General features: G+C 30.3%; 1 protein-coding gene across 1 annotated transcript; it reads left to right on the top strand.

Annotated features, from left to right (window-relative positions):
- The first annotated feature begins 10,114 nt into the window (after positions 1 to 10,114).
- LOC114393926 (probable sucrose-phosphate synthase) lies at positions 10,115 to 16,439 on the top strand. The gene is made up of 13 exons (XM_028355430.1): positions 10,115 to 10,294; positions 10,408 to 10,497; positions 10,591 to 10,841; positions 11,027 to 11,090; positions 11,396 to 12,094; positions 12,698 to 12,814; positions 12,982 to 13,113; positions 13,232 to 13,408; positions 13,845 to 13,898; positions 13,979 to 14,041; positions 14,128 to 15,072; positions 15,210 to 15,337; positions 15,494 to 16,439. The coding sequence occupies exons 1-13, from the start codon at positions 10,115 to 10,117 to the stop codon at positions 15,771 to 15,773; spliced, it is 3,180 nt and encodes a 1,059-aa protein (XP_028211231.1). The 3' UTR covers positions 15,774 to 16,439.
- Positions 16,440 to 16,604: the final 165 nt, after the last annotated feature.

Genomic DNA, 16,604 nt, shown 5'->3' on the forward strand with positions numbered 1-16,604 from the left:
CAAGAAAAAAAATAATTTTTCATATTTTAAAAAAATTTAAATTTCATATTTTTAATTGTTTAAAATTCTATTTTAAAATTTTAAAAATTTAAATTCTTCAAAAAAAACATCCAAATAATAAATTTTAAATCAAAAAAATTTAAATTATCTGAATTTAAACGTACTATTAATGTATTATGTTGTATTCAACACCCAAATATTTGATTTGTATTACTGATATGTATTTTTTTAACTTAGTGGGATAAAGTGTGAAGATGCCGTGGTTGACCATCGAGGCTCGAAGTTGGTTGTGGAAAGCTACATTGAATTGCTAGGAAAGTATCTGGAGGACATTTTTGGGATTCTGAAAAATTATCAGTGATGTATGTGACACCATGGGTTTGAACTTTTAACCTTTTTTTGAGTTTGAAAAGGGTTTTCACGTGTGATTTGAAAATGGAAATTCAGTTGAGTAACCTTGGAGTGAAGCTGATATTGTTGTTCTCAAGTTTAATATTAAATTGTAATTACTGCAAGTTGAATTAGGGGAAATGAAATTGTGTTAGAGCCAAGTTTGGATTGAATTTGTTAGTCCATGTTAGAGACTAAAGGTAAAAGGATGATTTTCTAAACAAAAAAATATGAAGCTGAATTAGACATGATGGTTGAACTCCAATTGGAATAATATAAATGAAAAGCATCATTTGCTTTAAACAATGCAACAAGTTGAGAAGAGAGGAAAAAAAGAAAAAGCATCATTTGCTTTATAACTACTTTTTGCATTGTTTGAATTACATCTCCTAAATCCCTAATTATTTGAGGGGGGGAGGGACTTTAGAGGCCTCCAATTTTAGATAAAGATTTGACGGAAATAAGTTAAAGAATGAATAATTAAATTTACAAAAATATTAAGAAGCAGAAATTATATATGAATTGTTGTAGAATAATTGAAAGTATAATCATTTTTTTTTGTTTTATTTTTATATAGAAGATTTAAATAAATAGGTGTCCTTAAGATACAAGTTATGAAATATTTATCATCGTTTATTAAGTCATCTTAATTACCTAAAAAAATACATTTGAGTTTTAAAGATATTGAATATTTTCATTTTAATTTCTTAACTTATGTCTCATAAAAAGAAATTCCTATGCATGCATTTAAAAAAATATCCTCAATGCTTGAGTTTTATTTTAACTTTTATTGAAAAACATTTTAAATTATCTTTTTATGGATATATTTGAAACTAATCTAGCGACATACATAGTTATTCAAAGCATTTATCATAAATAGCGACATACATAGTTTTTCACTGCATTTGTTGTATTTTTTTTCTTAGACAAAAAGTAGTGCTATACTGCTATCAGGTTCAGTGTATGAAAAACTTCCCAAATCCTTCAACGCTATTGATTCTCTACCATTTCCTTTATTCAGTGCTATCAAATCTCAATCATTTCTCTCATTTTCATTCAATTCACGGTTATATGCCATCCAGAAATATAAAAAAATGTGCCTAAACTATTTGTTTAAATTATATAAAAGAAATTATGTTTCTAATTTTCTATAATAAAATTACAAAAAATATAAAGGTACTTGTATTAATTAATTTTTTGTTTAGTATAATTAATTGTCAATAATATAAAATGAGAAAAATGGAATTTAGCTAGAAAGTAAGTTAGTGACCTTTAATCATAAGTTTAAAGTTTTTTCTTATCTTGAAAAGTTTGTTTCCTTTATAAAAAAAAAGATTATCTGAGTTTTTAGGAATCTTACTTGAACTTATGAAAATTATAAACATAACTATCACAGTGAAAGTACAAATCAATTGTTATTATTTTTCTCTTAGAGATTAAATTTAGATGGATTTTGTCTCTAACTTTTATTATTGCTTTAGAAAGTTTTACATCGCATTCTTGAAAATATAATAAGAAATTGCTAAATCTCCTAAAAAAACAAGAAATTGTTAAATGTGTTTTTGCTATGAGTATTATTGGATTCAAAAGTACACCGAATTTGCTTCAATGTCATGTTTAATATGATTTTTAATGATAAATAGGAACATTTTTTCCCTAAACTATTGACGTTTAAACATTCGTCATTTTTCTTTCCAAAAAATAAGCATTCATCAATTTCACTTATAAGTTATTGACATGCATTTTATTACGATAAGCAATATCACTAATCATTTTCTGAAACTCATAAATGCCTTCTTCAAAATTTGTCTCCATTAAGTTTTTTTAGGTCACTTCATCCCAAACAAATTATACAATACCGAAAACAATTTGTTATTACTCTCTTATATGTTGAACATTTATCATTTAAGTTAAGACTGGAAAGTTAGTGACATTTAAAATATCAATCTTTTATGGATCAGTATCAACTTATTACATCCTATGATAAATGTATATCTGCCTAAATAAAAAAAACATTTAAATTGACAAAGTTTTGACTTATTGATTAATTGATATACTTTAAAATAGTAAAATTTCACAAATAAGAATTTGTTGAATATGTATTTTTTTTAAAACGGTTATCCAAATCCAAATGGAATTTCTAAAAAAAAATGCCAGGCATATATGAATAGTGATATAACAATTTTTTTGAAATAGTTTTTTTCTCAAATAATACAAGTGTCCCCGAATATACTTTAAATCTATTTTTAAAAAAAAATCACGTGTCTTGACATTGAAAAAAATTCGAAAAAATATTATATTTTTTCATGCTGAGAAAAAATATTATATAAGTCTACGTTAAATATATAATTTTTAAAATAATTATTACAAAATTAATAATATTATCATTCATAATAGTTTATGATTTTTTTAGAGAATAACAGTTTATGATTAAACACTAGTATAAAGTGCTAATCCAATTTTTTTTGGTGAGTTTATGATTTTTTTAGAGAATAACAGTTTATGATTAAACACTAGTATAAAGTGCTAATCCAATCTTTTTTTGGTGAGTGTGCTAGTCTATTCTAAATTTAATTTTCTAATTATTTTTGTACATGTCAAAGAAAAATTAAGGGAACGGAATTCAAATAAAAATATTTTTTTTATCAATTTTAGTTTAGTTTTTTCGTCGTCAGTTTAAGTAAAGATTTTAATCTTTATTTATTTTTCGGCTTTCGTGGCTCTGCTCGTTGGGCTTAACTAAGCTTCGAGTGAGGCTGGGTATTGGGCTTAAATCGTTTTGTTTTCGTTCTACGGTTTTTAGGTCTCAGAAAAACAAACTTCCTATGAAAATATCAAATCCAATTGCAGGGCACAGAAGGCTACTTATCTTATCATTTCTTTAATTACAAAATTTATGTAATAATTTTTTGTTTATTTTTTATAAATATTATACATTTCTCTTCATTGAAAAATAAAATTTTATCTTTCAATGGTTTCTTCAAAATCACGCTCCTAAACATACTTTAAAATGATGTAAATTTATAAAATGCCTTAATCAAACACCAACTGTTAAGTATAAAATTTGATCATATTAAAGTAAAATAATCGTCTCAGAATAAAAAAATAAATAAATAATTGTCTGTTATTAATTTATTTTCAAGAAATTTTTCTGTCAGAGCATTTTTTATTCTTTAAGTAATAAAGGAAATTCGGAAGGAAAAATGAAAAAACAATAAAACGCGAGCTCCTAAGTCTTAATGAGTTATTATCATCACTCTATCTCGCTCTAATCTCATTTGGGTATCTGAATTCTTAAGTAAGGGCCTAACTATCTCTTAAGTAAGGTCTAATTTTATTTTACTTAAAACTCGATATTAATTAAATGCACACGTCATTAGATTTTTTGAATTAAAAAATGAGATTTTTTAGTTAAAATTTAGACCCAGACAAAGCCATCTTAATTTATGCACAAAAAACCCTTCTTGATCTACGAATACCTGAATCTAAGAGTATTATTAACAAGTTCTATAATTTATACCACATATATATTAGATATCTTTTACAATAATGCTATGTGGATCCATTTTGGTGTAAAGTTCAGTTATGTCTCATGTCATGTGCCTGGAGGATAATGTTGGAGCAAATTTGATATAACTGATTGCATCACATGTTTTCTTGGCTAAAAAAAAGGCGTTTTCACATGCAGCAGTGAGACAACCCCCACACGCGTCGTTTGCAGATTGAGTTTGTGAATTGAAATCCTCATAAAAATCAATGCCTCTATATTCTATATTTATGGGAGTGATTTCATATCCCCTCTTTTCTTGAAGATTGGAAGTCAAGAAAACTTATTACAAATCCGTGTACAAATGCGTGTTTTTCTATTGTTATGAAATACTAGTATGATCATTGATATGAGTGAAATGAAACAAAAATTATATATTTTATTACTTTTATATTTATATTTTAAAAATATTGGATAAAGTATAAACATATTTTTTTAAAAAAAATTATACATCAATTTATTTTATTTTAAACAATTTAATTAATAAAATTTAATAGTATTTTGTTACTTTATTCCACTTTTTTTTTCTTATCCACCAAATCATAGTCTACAAGAATCTGCCTTCGTTTTGTACCTGGGACACTGACTGGGGGGTACAGATTCGAATTCCGTTTTCCTTATCTAATATCAACTTTATTCTTATGGTTTTAGACACTCAAAACAGAGGATATTGTGAATATTAGGTTTTGGTAAAAAAAGAAACAATGATAATTGTTTTTAACAGAACCAAAAACATATGAAATGACGTGTGACTTTTTTATAGTTAACAGAATTTAATTACTATATGTTTGGATATGCATCCTGCGAAACAGACTTGTCTTTGATTTTACACTGAAAAATTAATTTTGAATTCATAATTCATATTAGTTAATTTTTTACATGTTAAAAAAGATTTCAAAAATAATTTTGTAATAAAAACATTCAACCATAAATTATATCACCTTAAAATTAATTTTAACCAAAATAAATTTTATTCAAAATCAATCTTATGAGTACTTGTCCAAAGTCCAAACACAAACACACATGTACATGATAGACTTGAAAAACTGAAGCCAGTATTCCTAGCTTTTGCGTGTTTCATTTAGTAGACATGGAGAGAAACAATGTAATCCACATTTTTAAAAATTTTTCCCGAACACACACTTGGATTGGAGATGAAGTCATAATGAGAAAGAGGACAGCAATTTCCATCTTCAAGTGTGATAACTTTGATTGTAACTACATTGCAGGAATTATAGTTTGGTCTACTGGGATACTTGGGTATGATTCAAGGAATCACCAAAGATTTTTATTTTTATTTTTGACAATGGCCATACAAAGGTTTTAAGATTTCATATATAGTACTTCAGATTTCCACCAAACGTTCTAATATCTTCTTTTTTTAGGATGAAATCTTCAATTTTGAATGATTTTGGTTTACCAATAAAATATTATTCATTTTTATTTTGTTGTTCTTGTAAATTTTTATTTAATTTCTTCTTGATGATCTTGATAGTCTTTCCTCATTTTTCTAGTGATTGTTGGCCTAGAAAGGATATTATTCATTGACAAATTTTGGTTAAGTGACATTGCTTGTACAAGAAATGTCATTTATTTTGATCTAATGATAATTTCTATTTAGCAACGTATCTTATATTTAAGCAATTAAAATAAGATATGATGTTGGCGATGCCGTTAGGTTCGAACATCATTACTATTGTACAAAGAAAAATAAAAACATAAGAACGTGTACTTGTGTAGCAGCAAGAAAGTCTCCTTTTTTTTAACGTGCAACAACTAATTTTATTTGGAGGGGGAAATTTTGCGGCTTATGTTTTTATGATGCTCGTTTGTGTTTTGTTTTTGGTAAAAACTCAAGATTTTTTTGGTGGGTCTTCTATATGAGCAGTCTTTTTTTTTTTTTTTCTTCATCTTCTTTGGTGCTACTATGATACACTTTCCACTGTTATTGTTGTCATTGGTGATTTCCATTTTTTCTTAGTAGTGAGTAGGCCATTTTGTAGTATTATTGTTGATTGGAGAATCTTTTTTTTTTTTTTTACTCATTGTTAACACGGTGCATCATATATATATATATATACTTGTCTAATTACTCTTTTATCATTCAATTATTTTTTTGAATTTTATTATTTAAGTTTTTATTATATTTGATCATTATATTTTTTTTAAAATTTTGGTGCATTTTATTATTATATTGGTAACAAAATGACTTTTTTCACAAAAAATTATGTCAAAACACGTCGTTACAAATTTAACATATTGGTAAAATGCGTAAAAAAAAGTTAAATGATAATATTCATAAAATAATAATAGTTAAGTAGTAAAATTTGTAATTAATTTTTTAAAAAAAATTAGGTCATGTGGTTTTTACCTCATATATTAAGAATTTTTTTTACAAAATTTTTAACAATTACTTATCGGTTGAATTATTTGAATATTTTTATCTATTGTAAAAGAAAGCAATAATATATTTTTTTTGAATGCGAAAGCAATAATATATCATTATATGATATTTCAAGTTTTTCTTTATACAAATTTATGATTATTTTCTTAAAAAAATATTTTAGTTATATCGAAAAGGCATATTTCATTTTTTTTAAAGAAACTTCTAAACATACTTAGAGAAAGAATCTGCTAACCTAACATACAAAAAAGAAAGAATATTTGCTAATATACAATCAAATATCAGATGTTAAAGCATGTTGGTTAGATAAGTTGGTCAATTAGGATTGTTTAACAAAGTTGTATTCTAATAATTGAGATCCTATATTCTAAAACTCGTTAAGTGTACGTCCAACAACGATTTAGCCGTTCAATGCAGGGGTATTTAAGTATTTTCAGAACCGCCGGCAAAAAAATAGAGTATTTTTGACAAAAACGACCCGTACCCACAATGCCATCATAATAATAATAATAATTATTATTATTTAATAAGTATTTTTTAAATTCTAATTGTTTTTTTACTGCATATTAAAAATATTTTTCATACAACACTTTTTATTTAGTTAAAAAACCCTTCAACATATTAAATTTCACATTTTTATTTAATATTCAACTTTTAATTATTTAATCAGTAACTTTAAATATTTATTATTAATTATTATCAGTTTAACATTACAAAAAGTATTTTCACCGAAAAGTCTTCTATTCTGCCAGATAGTTGTTTCTATTTTTATTTATTTATTTAATTTAAGAGATTTGTTAAGTTACACTTATTTTGTAGAATAAATAAGTTAATAAATTATAACTACAATTCTTTTTAAAATACACATTTTTAACTTGTTAACTTTTTTTTTTAAAAAAAGTAAATATATGATAATAAGGTTAACTCACACTCACTTAATTTTTTAAAAAAATAAGTTAAGAAACTATAACCATAAATTTTGATCACGCATTTAAATATATCTTTTTAAATTGTTTTTTTTTTTCAAAAAATGTGCTGGTGTAAATTAATAATTAATTTAATAAGTGACTTTAAATATTTGTCGTTATTTTAACATTACATAAAGCTTTCACACTAGAAGTATGCCATGTGTCTGCTACTCTATCAAGTTTTTGTTTAAATTATTATATGTACTACTTTCCGTTAACTTTTATATAAAAAAAGATTCCATACGTATTAAAAAATTAATTTGCTTTATTAAATCGTGTTATTCTTAATTAATTAAATTTGATTTTTTTTAATTATAAAAAAGAACAAAGATAGTATAATGTATAATAATCACTGAAACATTAACTCCTCAGACAGTGTGGAATTAACGTGAAAACGACAATCCGAATGGAAAAAATAAAAAATAAAGTGTTTGAATTAAAATTTATTATTTTTAAACTTGTAATTCCCGTATACAAAATTCTGTAAACCTTATATGAAATATAGTCATTTTAATATTTTAGTCTAGACCACAAAATTTATTTTTTAGGCGAATTTTGTTCATGTGTAAAATTTGAATTCAAAACCGTATTTAAGGAAACTAACTACTCTTTAATAGACTCATTTTGATACAAAATATAAATTTATGTGTTTCTAAATAATGAAAAGCACGAGAATAAAGAATTCTAACTGTATAGTTTAAATCGATAGTTAATATTTTTTCTTTTAGAAAAATCGATGGTTAATGTTTTTTGTTTTAAAACTAATTAAAATAATATTGATAATTCATATTAAGAATGAATATAGGTTGAGTTGAATTTGTTAAATTTATGTAAAATATCGCCCAAAGCTCCAACTCCGACCAAAATAGAGTAATGTCCGAATCTTCTTGAAAGTTCGGATAAATTTACCATTACTATCTCGAAGAGCAGCACCACAAGCTACAGCTGCCATTAAATGGGAATAATTGGCACCTTTCTTGTCATTTTTTTTTCTTGCTAAGCTGAATTGTGAAAATAATTTATTATATGATCAACTATAATTGATCGCAAATGATTACATGCCTCATATTGTAAATGATTATGATTAAGTTCTTATTCTTCCAATTATAGTTTGGTTATAATGTTTTGTAGTATGAAAAATAATGTTTCTATTATATTTTGTAATAACAACATCAAAATCATTATGCACTTGACAACTAAAATCAGAATTATTGTAACTATTTTACAAACATATCTATAATAACAAAAAATATACGAATAGAATTTAAAAAAATAGAAAAACATTTGATATCTGATATGTTGATCATATATTTCATACTATTAAATAAACAATATTAATATCATATATACTAATAATGTTAAAGTTAATATTAATAAATAAATAAATATTGACAAATATAAATTAATAAATAGATACTAACAACATTACAATTGCAATTAATAATATTAAATATATTTATTGGATATCCAAAATATCAATTAATATATAAAATAATAAGTATAATTTGATTTAAATTTATAATGCCTCTTTAATTAATATTAGTTTATGAAAATATTTACTAATATCAACTTTGGCATTATTATTATTATTATTAAACTCTTCACAATTGTAATACTTAAAGTATCTAATTTGTGTAACTAAAACTTACATAATCAAAATTACATTACGATAAATGAAGATCAAAATGTTGTAATTTGAAATAAATAAGTTAACACATAAGAAAGGAATTGAATTGTTTGTTAGTACTTTAATTTTTTTTTGCAAATATATGAGTGTTTATTTCATGGAAAAATTTTTACATTTTTCAAGAATCATATTGTTATTAAGATTATGTCTTAGAAATACTTTCATGAACATGTTTAGTTGATACTTAGTAATTTTATGAGAATGAAATTTTCTAGTTAATTATACTAGGAGATTGAAGGAATAACAATATCGAAAATAACTTTAACTCACCTTAAGATATTAGGTTTGTAAGTTTTTCTCATTCATATATTATTTAATTTGTTCATCTTTATCTAATGTGAAACTTTTATCTTAACACTTGAATTTTAACAATATTCTCCTTATATGCACACATTTTTTTTCACATGGTAGCTCTATCTTAAGCAAAAGTCTTTTTAAATACTTGAATATTCAATATAGGCCTCTAGAGTTTAATCATTGGGGTTGACATGTTTTGAATACTTGCATTGTTGTTATCTCACATTAGCGAGATACATTGCCAAACCTTCATGTTGCTAGGAAGACTTTTGATCTCCAAGCAGCCATTGGTTGTAAAAAAAAAATTCAATACAAAAAAATCCTATATTTATATTTACACTCTATTCCATTATATTTGTTGGAGGTAACATATTAGCTAATCACAACCAATAATAAAATAAAGTAATAAATTATTTTTTAATTTTTTTTTTACATATTTCCTCCTTCATAGAGAATCTTATTTGAAAATCATGTAACATTAAATATGAATATTGTTTTTTGAAGGATATTGAAATTTTAATTTATCATACTATGAGATAGTAGTTGATTGTGGACTGAATGTAAGAAAGTAGTATTTCCGTTGACAACAAGTGCCGAGGATTGGATGGGAGGACCATAACGAAAGGAAGATGAGAAATAAAAAAGAAACACAAAAAGCACATTTAACCGCTTAAAGGTCCATCCCATCCCAGGCGCTCCCGCAAAACACACCCTCCGTCTCTCTCACTCAATTTCCAGACTCCTCCTGGGAAGAATATTCTTTTTGGTCACTCACCACCTCAAGTCTCCTTCTTCTCTTTAAAATCACCAGCAAATCATAAATGGCAGGAAACGATTGGCTGAACAGCTACCTTGAAGCGATACTTGACGTCGGGCCTGGCCTGGACGATGCCAAGTCCTCTCTGCTTCTCCGAGAGAGAGGCAGGTTCAGCCCTACTCGCTACTTCGTCGAAGAGGTTATTGGCTTCGATGAGACCGATCTCTATCGCTCTTGGGTTCGGGTACCCTGCCATACTACTCTCTCTCTCTCTCTCTCTCTCTCTCTCTCTCTTTCTAATCTCTTTCTTTCATTCCTTCGGTTCCACTGATTCCGTTCTTGATTTTCATATCCCAGGCTTCCTCCACCAGGAGTCCTCAGGAGAGGAACACCAGGCTGGAGAACATGTGCTGGCGAATTTGGAACCTCGCTCGCCAAAAGAAGCAGGTTCAATTTCTCATTTCTCAATTATGCAAACTATGGATTCTGCTTTTGTTTTTGTTTGATCGGTGTTGAGTGATGATGGTGCTGTTTGAGTAGCTGGAGAGTGAGACAGCGCAGAGGGTGAACAAGCGTCGTCTGGAGCGCGAGCGAGGGCGCAGGGAAGCCACCGCGGATATGTCTGAGGACTTGTCGGAAGGAGAGAAGGGAGATCCGGTGAGTGACGTGTCGGCTCACGGCGGCGACGCCGCCAACAACCGAGCCAGGTTGCCTAGAATCAGTTCCGCTGATGCCATGGAGACTTGGGCCAACAGTCAGAAAGGGAAGAAGCTCTACATTGTACTCATCAGGTACGTCTATCCTTCACCTCATTCGTAATTCAATCAAGCTCTTATGATGATTAGATTAATAATTTAATATCGTAGATTTCTTGTTAGACAGCTTGTTTCTTGATTTTATTTTATTATGCAGAGTCTGATTTGGTGTGTTTGATATCGATATTCTTGATTTTAACGAAGAGTGTATGTATCTGCAGCATTCATGGCCTAATTCGAGGCGAGAATATGGAGCTAGGACGTGATTCTGACACGGGTGGTCAGGTAATACTTTTCATCTTATCTTGTTTGCTATTAAGATTGATACTCTTAGGCCTCGTAGACTTTCAGACATTCATTTTCTGTTTTCATTCTCTAATTTTACCTCTAATTACAAAATTGCCACATTGTTTTCAAAGATTTGTATGGAAATAAATTGAAAACAATGTAACAATTTTGTCAGTCAAAAATAGAAAATGAAAAATAGGAAATTAAAATAGAAGTAAACATACCCTTAGCTTTTTACTTATGCCAATATGTGGGAAACTAAAATCTTTCTGTCTGTCTGTATGTGCATTTCTGCTGAACAGGTTAAGTATGTTGTGGAACTTGCGAGGGCATTGGGATCAATGCCAGGAGTTTATCGGGTTGATTTGCTAACTAGACAAGTGTCGGCACCAGATGTAGATTGGAGTTATGGGGAGCCGACAGAAATGTTGTCTCCAAGAGACACAGATGATTTTGGAGATGACATGGGAGAGAGCAGTGGTTCTTATATCGTTCGTATTCCCTTTGGTCCAAGAGATAAATATATTCCAAAAGAACTTCTCTGGCCTTACATTCCTGAATTTGTTGATGGAGCACTTAACCACATTATACAGATGTCCAAGTCTCTTGGGGAACAGATTGGCAGTGGGCATGCTGTCTGGCCTGTTGCCATCCATGGACATTATGCAGATGCAGGTGACTCTGCTACTCTCCTATCTGGCGCATTAAATGTTCCAATGCTTTTTACTGGCCACTCACTTGGCCGAGACAAGTTGGAACAACTTTTAAAGCAAGGTCGACTATCAAAGGATGAAATCAACACAACTTACAAGATTATGCGCAGGATTGAAGCTGAGGAATTGGCCCTTGATGGTTCTGAAATAGTCATCACAAGCACTAAACAGGAAATAGAAGAACAATGGCGCTTGTATGATGGTTTTGATCCTGTATTGGAGCGTAAACTACGAGCAAGGATCAGGCGTAATGTGAGCTGCTATGGGAGATTCATGCCTCGCATGGCGGTAAGTACTGGATCAAAATTAAACTTTCAAACTACATCTTGATGACCTTTCTTGGGGACCATGATTTTGAGTTATAGATTTCAGGTGGCTAGAGTTAAAATTTCAAGTTTATATACCTTTGCATTGAGATATAGTAAGCTAATTTTTCTATCTTGGTGACTGATTTGAGCCTTTTTGTATAACCTAACTCTTAAAGAAAAATGTCTTGCCACTTGCTTAATTTGTATTATAGGGTCATATGTGAGCATATTTTCTGTTTTTCTTGTCATTGGATTTCTTATTTAAGCTTGGGATGAGACAAGAAATTTTGTTTTCCATCTTTCTACTAGTATGGCTTATTAGTCTGTCCAGGAACAAAAAGGTACTTTTGTTTTGTGTGTATGGCAGCAAACTCAGATATTGAGTATCTTTTCTTCTTGTGAATGTATTGTTTTAGAAAGACTATAGGCATAGCTTTTAGTTGCATAGTACCTTTTGATATTTGATAACAGCAGTTATTGTGGAGTCCTGTTCCTGATGCTAGATTTTAGTTTTTAAGTAATATTTCATTGCAAGTGGTATGCCATGTAAAATTAGATGTTATAATCTCATCGCATCTTGCAGACAATTCCTCCTGGTATGGAGTTCCATCATATTGTTCCACACGATGGCGATATAGAAGGTGAACCAGAAGGAAATTTGGATCATCCTGCCCCCCAAGATCCACCTATTTGGTCTGAGGTTATAAATATGCCTTCTGCATTTCTTTTAATGTTTCCTGAATAATTATACAGTTCAATGCTTTTGGATTATAATTGATAAGGTTAGATGTCTATTGACTAGCAAGTTCTTCCTGCAATTCAATACAAAATGGAATTTAATGCCAATTTAAACTTTGTGATTGCTAGATAATGCGCTTCTTTACCAACCCTCGCAAGCCTATGATACTTGCTCTTGCTAGGCCGGACCCTAAAAAGAACATCACAACTTTGGTAAAAGCATTTGGAGAATGTCGTCCTCTTCGAGAGCTTGCCAACCTTGTATGAAACTATGAATGATCAGTCTGCACTTTTTGAGTATCATTTGTTACTGATTTTCAGGTCATCTGAATTGATTTGCTTGACTGATCAATTGTTTGTCCCTCCTTTGGCTTTTCAGACATTAATTATGGGCAACAGAGATGGAATTGATGAGATGTCAAGCACAAATGCTTCCGTTCTTCTCTCGGTACTTAAGCTGATTGACAAGTATGATCTGTATGGGCAAGTGGCCTATCCTAAACATCACAAACAATATGATGTTCCTGACATATATCGCCTAGCAGCAAAGACAAAGGTATCTTTATCTATTTGATTCTAATACATGATCTGCCAATTCAAACTTAAAATGGATTAGAAGAAAATCGCTAACTGTGCACTTCTCTTGAGCATAGTTGTTGAATTGTGATTTTCTTTTAGAATTGTTTGTTAAATTGTTGAAATGTGAATTGTGAATGGTAACATCTCATACCATTAGAAACACGTCAATGAAGAACTTCAATATGCACGGTTCAACACCTAAAACAAGTTAATATTCAATGTTCTCAAATAATACTTTAAATTTCATTTATGACTAAGGAAAAGTAAACTTCAATAATACCGTAATGCCATCAATCATAATCCAAAACTCTTAAGTGAGCCAATCTATATATTTTCATCATATATTGTTTAATTCTTTGCTATGCAAACTATGTTGTCATTTTACATTTCATTCAAATCCAATATTTATGCAGGGTGTTTTCATTAATCCAGCTTTCATTGAGCCATTTGGTCTTACCTTAATTGAGGTGATCTTCTCAATCTTGAATTATTTACTATTGGTTTCTTTTTGGAGATGTAAACTTTAACTTGTGTGTTTGTTGAACAGGCAGCTGCTCATGGTTTGCCAATTGTTGCTACTAAAAATGGAGGTCCTGTTGATATTCATAGGGTATGCTTACTGATCGATCGGTGGTTATGTATTGATTTGAAAAGGTTCCCTTGGAAATTTCTATGCCTGATTGGTTACTAATACAGGTACTTGACAATGGTCTGCTCATAGATCCCCATGATCAGCAGTCTATTGCTGATGCTCTTTTGAAGCTTGTTAGCAACAAGCAACTTTGGGCAAAATGTAGACAGAATGGGTTAAAGAATATTCATTTATTTTCATGGCCCGAGCACTGTAAGACTTACCTTTCTAAAATAGCCACTTGTAAACCAAGGCATCCACAATGGCAGCGAAGTGAGGATGGAGGTGAAAGTTCAGAATCAGATTCACCAGGTGATTCCTTGAGAGATTTACAGGACTTGTCTCTAAATCTGAAGTTTTCATTAGATGGAGAGAAGAGTGAGGGTAGTGGAAATGACAATTCTTTGAATTCTGATGGAAATGCTGCTGATAGAGGGGCAAAACTAGAGAATGCTGTTTTGTCATGGTCAAAGGGCATCTCTAAGGACATACGCAAGGGTGGGGCTATCGAAAAAACAGATCAAAATCCAAACGCTGGTAAATTTCCTCCATTAAGGAGAAGAAAACATCTATTTGTCATTGCTGTGGATTGTGATACCACTTCAGGCCTTCTTGAAACTATTAAAGCCATCTTTGAGTCTGCTGGAAAGGATAAGGCTGAGGGCACTGTAGGTTTCATATTGTCAACATCATTAACAATATCAGAGATACAGTCCTTTCTAATCTCAGGTGGCTTGAGTCCCATTGATTTTGATGCTTATATTTGCAATAGTGGCAGTGATCTATACTATCCATCCCTCAATCCTGGAGAGCGCCCATTTGTGGTTGACTTGTATTACCACTCACACATTGAATACCGTTGGGGTGGAGAAGGGTTGAGGAAGACTTTAGTGCGATGGGCTGATTCAACCACTGATAAGAAGGGTGATAATGACGAACAAATTGTGAGTCCTGCTGAACAGCTTTCTACCGACTATTGTTATGCTTTCAAAGTGCGAAAGCCAGGAATGGTAATTTTTCATTCTATTTCTAGTTCGTGATTTTGTTTTTAAAACCATTTGTAGTTATTAAGATTCTGCGTGAAATTTTTGTGCAGTTATTTCTTTTGCATTGATTTTTAGTGTTTTATCTTATTTTATTTTTGCAGGCTCCCCCTGTGAAGGAGCTTCGGAAGTTATTAAGGATCCAAGCTCTACGTTGCCATCCTATATATTGTCAAAATGGGACAAGACTGAATGTAATTCCTGTGCTGGCATCTCGTTCCCAAGCTCTCAGGTATTTTGAATCATCATTCCAAAAATTCAATCAAGTCAAAAGTTAGAGTACTGCATTTCTTTCTGACATTTTGGCATGAAATTATGAATTAAGGAACTATTTTTCGTTTCTCTTGCATGATTTCCTCTACTGTGACATGATGCCCTTTACCTTCAGATACCTGTATGTTCGATGGGGTTTTGAACTGTCAAAGATGGTGGTGTTCGTCGGAGAATGTGGTGACACAGATTACGAAGGACTTCTTGGTGGTCTACACAGAAGTGTCATACTGAAGGGAGTGGGAAGCAGTGCAATCAGTCAACTCCATAATAACAGAAGCTACCCTCTTTCAGATGTCATGCCATTAGACAGCCCCAACATCATCGAAGCAACTGAGGGGACTAGGGGTGCTGATATCCAGGCTTTGATCGAAAAAGTGGGATATCTCACTGGATGATAGAAATTGAAAATCATTTTAGTAATATGCCTCTTCGTGTTTGCCTGCTATGAAACCCTACTTCTGAGCAAGCATATAATCTGAAATTTATCCACAATGTTCGTAAAGCTTTTTTCCTCCTCTCTCCTCTGTAACTTCTATATCATTCTCTTCGTCACAAACTTCCACATGAAACATATTTCCTCTGGTTTCCCCCCTTATCTCCTTGTTGGTTCTGTATCTTACATATTACATTTTTAATAAAGGCCACTTCTCATTTCCCGTGCCTTGTTTCTTTTGTCGATTTTATACCGGCTTATCTCGTGACTGGAGATCACAATCTCGCTGGATGGCGAATATCCAATTCCTCTTGTACTCAACATCCTCTTTCTTCTTTTCCTTTTCCTCGTTATGCTATAGTAGGAGCGTACACAAATATATAAAAAAGAGATTACGAAGAAAAAAAATCAACATTCAAGAACCAAGAATATAGGAGATTCAATTCAGGTCAGTAAAGACATTGTGCAGAGCTTTTGTGAATCATAAAGAAACCACCAGATGGTTTCTTCTCGAATAGGGCATTAGGCTTTGAGTGTCAAGTACATCGTTGTTTTGTCTTGTGGCACACTTGATTAGTGGCCCGTGATATTTCATTTAATGCGAGAAATCTTGTTATAGTTTTATTTATCTCTTAGCTCCATTCATTTGCAATTCAATTGTATGTTCTTTACTCAGTTTTGAAGTTTTATGATGTTTAGCGAAGTTAGAATAAACGCCCGATTTGGTTTGTGAAAAAAAAAACACTACTTGATTTAATCTTTGAAAAAAAAGTAATTAAGTAATATTCAAAAT

This window comes from Glycine soja, chromosome 17 (assembly GCF_004193775.1).
Source record: "Glycine soja cultivar W05 chromosome 17, ASM419377v2, whole genome shotgun sequence".
NCBI classification, from domain to species: Eukaryota; Viridiplantae; Streptophyta; class Magnoliopsida; order Fabales; family Fabaceae; genus Glycine; species Glycine soja.

What these genes read in the sequence shown, in the direction of transcription:
- LOC114393926 (XM_028355430.1), top strand. Translation starts at nt 10,115, where the DNA reads ATGGCAGGAAACGATTGGCTGAACAGCTACCTTGAAGCGATACTTGAC. An exon ending in CTCTACATTGTACTCATCAG is followed by an intron (nt 10,842 to 11,026) that starts GTACGTCTATCC and finishes ATGTATCTGCAG; the next exon opens with CATTCATGGCCTAATTCGAG. An exon ending in GTCCTGTTGATATTCATAGG is followed by an intron (nt 14,042 to 14,127) that starts GTATGCTTACTG and finishes TTACTAATACAG; the next exon opens with GTACTTGACAATGGTCTGCT.